At 39.8% G+C, this 11,446-nt stretch overlaps 1 protein-coding gene across 2 annotated transcripts; it reads left to right on the forward strand.

Moving 5' to 3' along the window:
* The first annotated feature begins 882 nt into the window (after positions 1-882).
* Positions 883-10,700, forward strand: sgk2a (serum/glucocorticoid regulated kinase 2a). 2 transcript variants are annotated; one of them, XM_061219097.1, is made up of 13 exons: positions 883-967; positions 4,455-4,514; positions 4,884-4,936; positions 5,967-6,024; positions 6,209-6,292; positions 7,467-7,598; positions 8,091-8,203; positions 8,550-8,586; positions 8,772-8,858; positions 9,093-9,188; positions 9,484-9,639; positions 10,015-10,104; positions 10,195-10,700. In XM_061219097.1, exons 2-13 carry the CDS (start codon positions 4,497-4,499, stop codon positions 10,354-10,356), a joined length of 1,086 nt encoding a protein of 361 aa, XP_061075081.1. In that variant the 5' UTR covers positions 883-967; positions 4,455-4,496; the 3' UTR covers positions 10,357-10,700. The 2 variants fall into 2 exon arrangements, with proteins under 2 accessions (XP_061075081.1, XP_061075080.1); XM_061219096.1 differs by lacking the exon at positions 883-967 and adding an exon at positions 4,170-4,200.
* Positions 10,701-11,446: the final 746 nt, after the last annotated feature.

Genomic DNA, 11,446 nt, shown 5'->3' on the forward strand with positions numbered 1-11,446 from the left:
AATGGAGAACTCTGCATTTTGTCTGGTTGTTGTGGGCAATTCTAGATAAACCTGGAAAACTCTATGGTACCCGTCATGCTGCCAAAAAAAAGTATATAGCTGCAACAAGCAACATGGGTTAGCATTTGTGCGTTCCAACAGGTTTTGGACCATGCTGTCAACTTGGGGACCTGTCTGATGCTGCAGTGAATTTTCCAATAATAATTGGGTGTAGTACCTCAATGTGTTTGGATTGGACTAAGCCTTTAGGTGTCGTCTTGGTCCTACTGACGATGCCCATGCCAGGCTTCAGAACTTCTGGAAAGCTGGTGGAATTGTGAGTGGTGCCCACTGCGAATTCATTAGGTTGTCATTTGGCCAAAGAGCTGGCAAAATGCCAATTTCCATGCCAATTGGTCAATTTTAGTAGGAGTCGTGGCACAGAAATTAAAATCACAGTATTCAAAAATTGGTTTTATGTGTCAGGGAAATTATTTGTGACATCTGCTAGCATTGATTTCAAGTCTTTCAGATCACAGTGCAGGAGTTGTGAGTTGTGTTTAATCGTTTCTGGTCGCCGTTATAGTGAAATGAGAAGTAACAGATGAGTGGATATGTAATCGAATACAAAATGACAACCTAATCGAGATGGCACTGATCCATAAAGCGCATATCTTATGTGGGTTTTTGTCATCAAATCTTCAATCAATTTGACTTGGTGATAACAAAAAATATATATGGTGTTAAACCTCCAATAGGTAATTTTGGACTCCTAACAGTTAAGCGCGGATAAAACACCCTCACAACAATACTGTTGATCCCTCCCCCTTCTCGCTGACATTGAAACTCCTTTGGCAGTGGCAATTCAAACCAATTTTCAACCAGTGAGCTTGGATTTTTGACAGCTCTACAATGTTTAGGTACAGAGTCTTGGTGTGTCAACTATATTTTGAAACCTGAATTTAAGGACTATAATCACAGGCAGAGGGTGAGTCAACGTGTCTGAGCCTTTTTCAATGATATGGAGGGGTTTACAGTGGTCTTGTAACAATGGTTTAACAAATCTTACCAATTGTAGCTTTAATGGACATTCTAAGTTTAATGACTACACTTTTTTGACTGGGAGCTGGGCTTGTGCACTACGACGCCATCAGGTGGTCAGCCTGCCATAATTTATAGGAACCAGAGTTTAACAATCCAAATAAACCTACCGAGTTCGGCGATTCTGCCTCAGTAGCACGTTGGCTACTACACAATGTGCTTGTTCCACGTCGGCGGCAGTATTAAATTTAAGATATTGTTCTAGATTAAATGATTATGATAATATTTAGTTCTTCTCAGACGCTTCTTAGGATCAGTGTATTGCTACAACATTGAATATGGGCCATAAATGTGCTTAAACTACACTACAGGTACAAGCCATGCTTAAAATAGAAGTAATTGGCATATGCCTTTTGTTTTTATAGAAGACTTCTACCCGAACATTCAACAGTTCTAGTTGACACAATTACATGTAGGGATATGAAGGCAGGGAACCGATGCGCAGCTAAAGAAACCTATGCATACATGGACCACTAAAAATAATGCAAGAAAGGAATCTCAATTTGTTTCTATATTGGGTATTATAACGTGCTTCTGTAGCGCATGCAGTGCTACATTTAAATGCGCAATTGAGTATCATTAAGCACCGTTGGAATTATTTTGCACTAAGCACATCATGGGAGCCTGTTTTGAACTGATGTGTATATCAGTACCAATCCTAAAACCGTAAGACGTTTGCTGAGTAGCCTATGGCAGTGGCACACTTTAGGGGCAGCCATCAAAATATTAAACTGGGTATGAGACGTTTTCTATTCTGTGCAGTGCAATTTAGTCTCCAGAGAATAACTGTGGGACACAGTAAGGCCAAATGTACTGTCTAACGACCCTACTTAACCCAGCTACAGAAACACACACACCTTTGCAAAAACCTTCCAGTTACCGTAATGATGTAACAGGCCTCCATGGAACGTTATAAAAACCATACCTTCGGTGATATTCATAGTCGGGATATAGAGGAACCGCGCATAGCTACTGACTGAAAGTCGCTGTCGAAACACTTGCCTCCCTCCCACTGTAAATGATTCACTCGTAAGCTGCACCACCATGTTCAGAAGAGTCTGACCTTTGCAAAGAACTGAGTATTAATGATGCAGAACAATAACATTATGTGACGCCACTTCACATTAACAATAACGGGACCTACACTCGTTCTCAATAGCCTACACCTCGAACATGGGAATTAGTCGAAACGGGTGCCTGTATATCGCATTCTGTGATCCCTCGCTCGTGCCCGCAACGGCCTCATTTCGATAAAGTGTTTAGACTTTGGCATGGTGACCAACGGTTCATCCCTTTTCGATGTCAAAAGTCAGCTAAACATGTAGTCACGGTGCATTCATTCTTCAAATATTGTATTTATAATGGGGCGAATTGATTTGAGAGTATGAAAGGTGGATATTCCGTCCCTGAGGGGAAAGGTGCAGAAGTAAAATACGTATTATTTTACGTATTAGTAGGCGAATAGTGTTTTCATTGACAGGTGCACAGAAGTGGACATTTGCCGCAATGACAATGATCCAGTGGATAGTTTATGACTGGTGACACGATCTGTAATCGTTTTTTGTTTTTTTAAAATAGAACTATCAATAGTGGCTAACGTTGTCAGCTGAGTGCCAAGGTAGCAATAAATACTGATCTGTTTTTCCCACCACAATTGCTGTCCCTTGCTCAGGGCTCGCGTAACACCTGCACATTCCCATGAACAGTGCAATGCGGGCGTTTTTTCTTCTATCGGTAACTGAAGTAAATGTCAGTCCACTAGTGTTGGCAATAGGACACGTACAAGAAAGAATAGCTTACTCTAGCAAGAGACTTCCTGAAAGGATAATGGAAAATTTGTAGGCTATCTGGCTCAAGTTTGGAATCGTACAATTGCATTTTGCGCAAATATTTTCAATCTTACTTCCTGATCTTGTTGATAGGCAAGTCGCTTGATCTGGTGAAGACAATTGTATAATCTCAATCGCCTAATCCGAAAATAGGGTATTTATTCGTATATTATAGACATACCAGGAAAACAACATTTTATAGAAAGACACTGGCACAAAACAACAAGTTGCATTCTTCTCAGTTTGTGCGGAAAAGTTTTTCGCCAAGATTTTTTTCTGCCAGGTGAGTATACTGTTTATTTTGTTTCTCATCACCTTTATCAGCTGAACAACTATTCATTTTCACTTTAGCGAGCCAGTCATAGTCATCGCCCTTATTATGTTCACTATGATGGTAAATACTGACTTTCATTTATTGTCAATGAACGCACTGTATGAGGAAATTGACGTGTGTACCGTCTGACCTCTAATATATGACGGTAGCCTAATGGCTAAGCCCACACCTGTGCTTTTGAAAAAAGATTAGATAGACGAAACGAAACGGAACGCAAATTCCGTTTATCCTACCAGCTTTGTATGCAATTCTAAAACTTTCGTTGTCGTTCAAGGTATGTGACATTTTAAATGGTTACAATACTGCTTGATTATTATCGTGTTAGGTCAATTTGTTCTATCGTGGTAGAGCTACATATTACTTTAAATGTGTCGTGTAGCATAATATTTAGTTAGGGAGGAGGAAAAACAGTAAAATGCATTATTTTAATGTCAGTTTCGGACATGAGAATTTGTTACGCTTAAATGCAGGTGGTTAGAGTTGAGGAGGCTGTAGTTTTTGGGGATTAGTTCGCCTGTTTAGCTTTGGTACAATAACTCTGTTTTACGCAACACAAAACCCTGCAGGTGTAAACACTGTCTCCCACTCTTAGAAAAGGGGTTATTTGGCTTGATTCCATAGAGGAACCCTTTTATTTCTTTATGCAACCCTCTGTCATAGTTCTGAAGTGTGAAAAACCCCCATACAAAGAACCATTTATCTTGATAGGGTTCTTCTATGAAATGACAGCGTACTTATTGAAACCATTTTACAGATAGCAGGTTGATTTTTTCCAAGACTAGGGGTTTCATGTTTTAATAATCTGTGATCACAGCAATTTATATAGCCAGGAGATTTGAGATTCTTGGTGTTCATCTTTTAATTGTAAGGCAATTCCCTGACTGGTGTTAGTTTTGCAGAAAACGCGAGGAACTTTGGACGAGTTGTTGTAAAGTCGAAGGAAACGCTATGCAAGCGGTGAGTCTTTCAAGTCGCACCGTGACACGTCTGCAAGATAAAGACTTCGTAAACTGGAAAAAAAGATATGAAGTCATGTCCTTCAGACGTCAGTCCTGGTTCACAAAATGTATTTTTCCGCATCGCCCAACTTTATTAACCAGTATGTCCTGTTTTGCCGGAGTTTTTGTAAGGTTATACCTGTATTTTGATAATAGCCATGATTAGAAGATTAGCACCTACTTAATGCAAAATTCATCTTTTTTTGCACACAGCACTGAAACAGTTTGTGCATGCGTATGGGATAGAGCAGAAGAATGGCTCACTGTAATCAAGTATGTGTTGATCATTTTTGTCCTTATAGTATGTATAGTCGTTCTGTAGTAATAGAGTAATAAAGTGTAATTTCTCCCGTATTGACACTAAAGCTTATTGAAATACTTTAATTTACCTCACAAAAGGAGTTATTTCCATTTCCTGAGATTGACACTGCGGTAATCTAAATTGTATGCTCATCTTGAATCACCATTCCTGAAGTTCCCCATTGAAAAAATTCCCCATTCTTTTTTATTCTATTCTTTATCATATTCTATGTTGGTACAGAGCTATGAGAGCATTTGATTATCCATATTTTCTTAGTGTAGCACACTCATCATATCCATTTCTTATCATTTCTATTGTTTCCTGTTTCGTCTGTTCTCTAGCTTCGATCATCCTCTCCAAGTGAAGTCAACCTGGGTCCTTCAGCCAACCCTCAGTGAGTTCTCAAGGGAAATGCATGTTTATTGTGTATTGGCTAAACGGTAGTATGACCCTTTCAAATTAAAGTTCTTGGTATTAATAATATTATCCACTTGATAGTTTGAGCCTAGATGGGGGTATACATGCAATGATTAAGTGGACTATATACTGTATATATACATTTCAACTCCATTCATTTTGGAGAGTCATATCATTTATAAAGTTGAAGCTGTACACTATTGTTAAAACCTTTATCAAATGTCCAGGAGAAACATTACATTTCTGCTTCTGAATTATGAGACACTGGTTTTGGGATTTTAATTTACTGTTTGTTATGGCCAGCTGATGCATGTGGTAAAATGAGATCAGTGGCCAAAGTACTGTATATAGAGCTTAAATATTTGTACATTGGTTTACACTAGATGCCCTTTAATCAGTGTCCTTAGCAACTGTGTGAGAGTGGCCATTAGGAGGTGAATGGCATGGTTCTGAGTGTTTGCACATCTGTAGCATGCCACTAATACTTTAAAAGCCATCCTTGTCTGTTGTTGTGATTGCTCTCCTATGCTGGTGTTGCTAGCCATGCAACACACCGCAAACACACTTCTCATCGAAGAAGAGGGGGGCAGTTCCCACACCAGTATGCAACATGTTTGCATAAGAAGGGCAGGAGGGAAAGAATTCAAAAATACCATTCTCAATTTTGTCTATTTTCTCTGATGTACTACTCAAAAGAACAGAAAATGTTGATGGGCCTATGTGCCTGCTGCCAACAGATATTTATTTTCTTTTTAGAATTAAAAGGTGTATTTATTTCATTTTCGCCCACCAGCATCCCACCAATGAATGTACATTGACTGTACACCAATGACTGTTCACCAATGACTGTTCTAGTCTCTTTGTAGAATGTTTTAACCGGAAAAGGTGTTCTCTAAATCATTTTAATTAATTTGTGGCTGTTTTTTTTCTGTCTTTACACAAAGTTGTACAGTCATTAAATACACACAATTGGACAAATAATAGAGTATTCCCTCTTCTGTTTTTAGTGCCAGACCTACAGACTTTGATTTCCTTGCTGTGATTGGAAAAGGAACGTTTGGGAAGGTAGGAACTGTCATATAAACTAGTTTGATTGTAGAATTCTCATGGTTAATATATACCTTAAAACCATTTAAGAAAATAATAGGAAATAAGAATTTAGCGTGGTGGTTAATTTCACTGACATTGCTCTGATAAAGGTTTGATTGGAAAGTCTGGTTTTTATGAATTAAAAGTCCATCTGTCACAGGTTCTTCTTGCTAAACGGAAATCAGACAGCAAATTCTACGCTGTGAAGGTTTTGCAGAAGAAAATAATACTGAAGAAAAAAGAGGTTGGTTGGCATACCTACTGACATTTTATATGTTGTGAACCCCATTGTATTGCTATTGCAGAAGTTCATTGCTGCAATGGCATTCCTTCCGAGGAGATAAGATCTAATCTAATATTGAGTGCAAGACACTCTTTGCACCCTGATAGCCTGACTCTGTTGTTTCTCTCAAGCAAGCTATTGTTTGTCATACCAACTCTTCTGCCTTCACAATTGCTACTATTATAGCATATGGAATAATATTATCCAGATTGGTAGTGTGCAACACAGGGTAGCAGTGTTCCTGAACATGAGTGGTAACCACAAGGTTGCACATTCGAATACTGAGCAGGGTACAGCACCCTTCAGCAAAGCAACTAAACTTGAATTGTTCAACAAATATTACTCAGTAAAATCAAAATGTGTCTAGGCTACTATATTCACTCAATGACCATTTTCTTAGGTACACCTGTGCACCAGCTTGGTAAAGCAAATATCAAATATCAGCCAATCATGTAGAAACTCCAAACATCTGAATAGGGAAGAAATGTGATCTAAGTTACTTTGGCCATTTAATGATTGTTGGTGCCAGACAGGTTTGAGTATCTCAGAAACTGCTGATCTTCTGGGATTTTTACACAAAACAGAGTAGGGCGTGTAAAAAACATCAGTAAGCAGCAGTTCTGTTGGCGAAAACACCTTGTTAATGAGAGAGATCAGAGGAGAATGGCCAGACTGCTTCAAGCTGACAGGAAGGCTACAGTAACTCAAAAAACCATGCAATAAACTAGTGGTATGCAGCCATTATATGGGTGCTATTGGTTCTGATGATTGCTCCTATAACAGATCAAGGAATATTAAGCCATTTTACAAAACTAGGTAGTCCCAATGGTGCAAAAACCAGATAATTCCCAGATAATATCTCCATATTTCAAGATGATAATGCCCCCATACATACTGCTAAAAAATTCAAATTCATAAACACCAGGATTTACTGAATTGCCTCCCATGGCTTTCACAATCACCAGATCAAAATCTCATTGAGGTTCTGTGCAAAGTGGATTTCTACATCCTTCATGCCTCAAAGAACTGGATGCCTTCAATGGTCTAGTATTCTACTACACACAGTTCAGAATTTGAAGTTATTAAAATACGGATTGAGGCACTGTGCACTGAACATGCGCACTGTGTCTTTCAGCAAAATAACATAATGGCAGAAAGGAACGTGTTGCTCAAGAGCTTGAAGCACCCTTTCCTGGTGGGCCTCCACTACTCCTTCCAGACCACGGAGAAGCTCTACTTCGTCTTAGACTATGTCAATGGAGGAGAGGTATTGCATGGGGAGGAGATACCAAGGGTTTATCTTTATGTATCTGCTACTGGTTTCCTCTAAACTGGCTGTTGTCCAGAACACACAGAGGTTGTGTATTAGTGTACACAACCTCTCAATTTAGTCAATTCAAAGTACTAACTGTTCTATGAATTTTGTGAATCCAAGTGAATAATTGACTGTGCTTTTCATCTCATAGCCACAGGCACAGGTTTTAAAATGGCCTTGCTACTCCACTTTTAAAGTGATGTATGTGAAATTAACAGATATTCTTAGACAGGGCAGTGGCTAAATGGAAAATGGACAGATATTGCTGAGCTGGAGCCTGTGGTTCAAAAAAGATTTGTCCATTCTTTTTTGGTGCTGTCATTTTTACACTGTGGTGGAACTGTGAGTTATCCTGCTCCTCATTGACAGTTGAGAGATTGAAAGTTGAAAGATTGTCAATTTGAAATATTTCTTGCCTTCCCTTTCTTCTGTCTTTGTCTCCAGCTGTTCTTCCACTTGCAGAGGGAGCGCAGCTTCCCAGAGCCCCGTGCTCGCTTCTATACTGCCGAGGTGGCCAGCGCCATTGGATACCTGCACTCCCTTAACATTGTTTACAGGTCAGGTAGAATGTCAGACATATTACACTGTCGCAATATCTCAAGCTTGAGAGAATCAGTTTTGTTCTTGCTTTAACAAAAACTAAAATATGTACTGATCAAGGGAGACCCACAGTTTGTCAGATGGATATAAAAATCTCCATAGTGATTCCACCATGCACAGCCTAGGTTTCTGAGTAGTGCTGTGTTAATACTGTCTGTATTTTATTTTATGATAAAAATAAACAACTTATAGTTGTGCATGTTTAGAAAAATGCTATTCCATACAGAAGCTTATGTATCTTCATATTAATTTGGCTCTGTACTGTTAGAATTACCATAAAGTCACTCTGTACTCCAATTTCAGAGATCTGAAACCAGAAAACATCCTTCTGGATGCCATGGTATGTGTCTGTCAGTTTAATACAGATCGAATGTATTGCGTGTCTCGGATGATAGTTTTGGGCATTTATGATTTCATTCATAATGTATGATTTACTTAATTTAATATGACACCTAACATATTACGTATGTACACATATAAGAATTAATTGGCTGGATTCAATGTGTTTGCATGCTCTTATTTCAGGGTCATGTGGTGCTTACTGATTTTGGCCTTTGTAAGGAAGGGATAGAACCAGAATCAACCACCTCGACTTTCTGTGGGACCCCAGAGGTGAGCATCTTTTAATGGACGTCTGTTTGTATTAACTTCTCTCTCACCCACACCTGCATCAAATATCTACGCTTTACTGCACATGTCTGGTGTATTGGAACCTATGAAATAGGTGCAAACCCTGCCTTCTGGTCCCCTTGGTTGGCTCAGTTGCACCAGGCAAGATCAATTGAATAAAAAAGTATTTGAATCCAAAACAATTACGTATTTCATCCAGGTTTGCTCTCCCCACAGTATCTGGCTCCAGAGGTGCTGAAAAAGAAGCCTTACGATCGCACGGTGGATTGGTGGTGTCTGGGAGCCGTGCTCTACGAGATGCTGTATGGCTTGGTGAGTCTAACTATTCCTACGAACAATGGAAGGCTCAACTTTTCTCACTCGCTGGAATATGATATTTTTTTCCCGGTTGGCAGCAAAGATACGTTTTTTCCTCTTGGCAGCTAAGTATTTTTATTGGTTGATGATTCAGTAATTGGCAGTACATGGGAGCGCCACTCATTGTGGAACTGTCTGAATGGTCTGCTCAACACTGCTCCTGAACTGAATTAATGAGGAGCATTCTCCATACTAAGTAAATATCATTCCTGCCCCCCTCCCCCCTCCAAAACACCACCACCACCCCTAGCCACCCTTCTATAGCCGGGATGTTTCTGAGATGTATGACGGCATCCTACATAAGCCCCTGAGTCTGGCGGGGGGCAGAAGCCCAGCAGCATGTGAGCTGCTGACGGGACTGCTACAGAAAGACCCCCATCGCCGTCTGGGAGCCATCGCTGACTTTGTAAGTAGGCTTGTCAGCTATGCACATATGCAAAAACTCATCACACAGACACAGCTCCCACAGTGAACACATGGGAACACCACACACACACACACACACACACACACACACATACCAACACACACACATGCATGGATGCACGGATACATCTCTGTAAACATTGCCTCTAAATAAATAGTATTTGTCCAACACAGTGGTTTGTGCTAATGCTGCGACACTAGGTCTTAGTTCTAATGTTGTACAGTTCATCACCTGCTCCTCAACACAATGTCGTGCGCCTGTTCCTAAACACAATGTAGTGTTTGCTTCTTTTTGAAAGCTGCGGATAGACTATGATTGCAGTCCTTAAATAGCTCTTGCATTTTTGTTTTACAGCTGGAGGTTAAAAGCCATGCTTTTTTTGCCGCTATAAATTGGGACGACCTGTACCACAAGAGAATTACGCCTCCATATAACCCCAATGTGGTGAGTGGGAGCCCCTTCATACATGGGATATTATTGTTGCAGGTAATTGTGTTCTGATAATCCTATCTGTACTCACATCTCTTCCTCCAGAAAGGGCCTGCGGACACCCAGAACATTGACCCAGAATTCACCCAAGAGGCCGTGTCCAGTTCCGTGGGCTGCACTCCGGATCTCTCGTCCAGCTTCGCCAGCAGCAGCTCTAGTGCTTTTTTGGGCTTCTCCTACGTCCAAACTGAAGACCACTTCCTCTAGGGCCACCAAACCATCACAACCTGCAGCCTTCAGGTCTATGCCTTTCTGTTAAGAGATTGGGCCTTTGGCCAGACTGACCCCACTTCTGAAGATGCATTGGGGGAAAAAAGCTTTGATGATCCATCTAGCTCTAAAATCCTGCCTTCTTTTGCGAGCATGTAAAAGCAAATTGAGCATCAGTTTGCTTTGGATTTTGAGTTTCATTGACTTTTTTTCAACATGAGGAGCACATAATCTAATGAATGTTGGAAGACTTAGAATGATATAAGCCGAAATAAAATCATAACTTTACTATTTCATTTCAAATGTAATAAATACAAAACCATATTAAAGAATTACACTGATTTGTTTAGCCAGTAATGTGTTTAGCAGTCATGTTATATGCTTTATACTTAATGGATGGAATTTTGTGGAAATTGTGGATATGGAGTTTGGAAATTATGACTTCAAAATGCAAACAACACAACCAAAATATGGCTCCGCTATGTGCCCACCCGTAAATCATTGCTGTTGAAGGTTGGCAAGGAGCTAATGGTAAATTAAATGCTGATGCCAGAGATTGAACTGGTGAAAGGATGGACAGTTGAAATTTCCTTTTAGCCCTTACTTAAAGCATGTAGGACTTAATCTGATCAGGCTTTCCAGTGTTCTTAATCTGCTGTTGTATGTACATAAGATGATCACTTTTTAAGTGCACAATTTTGTTCAACTTCCTGAATCTTTGTTAGGTTTTTTTTCTGAAAACGTACTGTATAAAGTACTTAATTTTTTACTTTATGGATTTGGGGAAATCTAGCAGCTGAAATACAGTTTTGATGACAGAGTTGCCAACTGCCAGGGCTGTCTTGGCATGAGATGAAATGCTCAACTCCAAAATAAATATCATTTTTAGCTTGCAATGCATTGCCCTCTATCTAAAAACTCACAATGTGACAGTGTGAGCCTGAAAGTGTGAGGCTCACGCCAAAAGTGAAAGTGGGCAACTCTGGATCTAGAGTCTTTTGTCACTAAGGTATGCTTTAATAGTTAATCATTGTTAATAAATACATTTACTTCCTCAACACTCTCCAAGGACACTCCCACATGGAAT

Source organism: Conger conger, chromosome 14 (genome assembly GCF_963514075.1).
Source record: "Conger conger chromosome 14, fConCon1.1, whole genome shotgun sequence".
Lineage (NCBI taxonomy): Eukaryota > Metazoa > Chordata > Actinopteri > Anguilliformes > Congridae > Conger > Conger conger.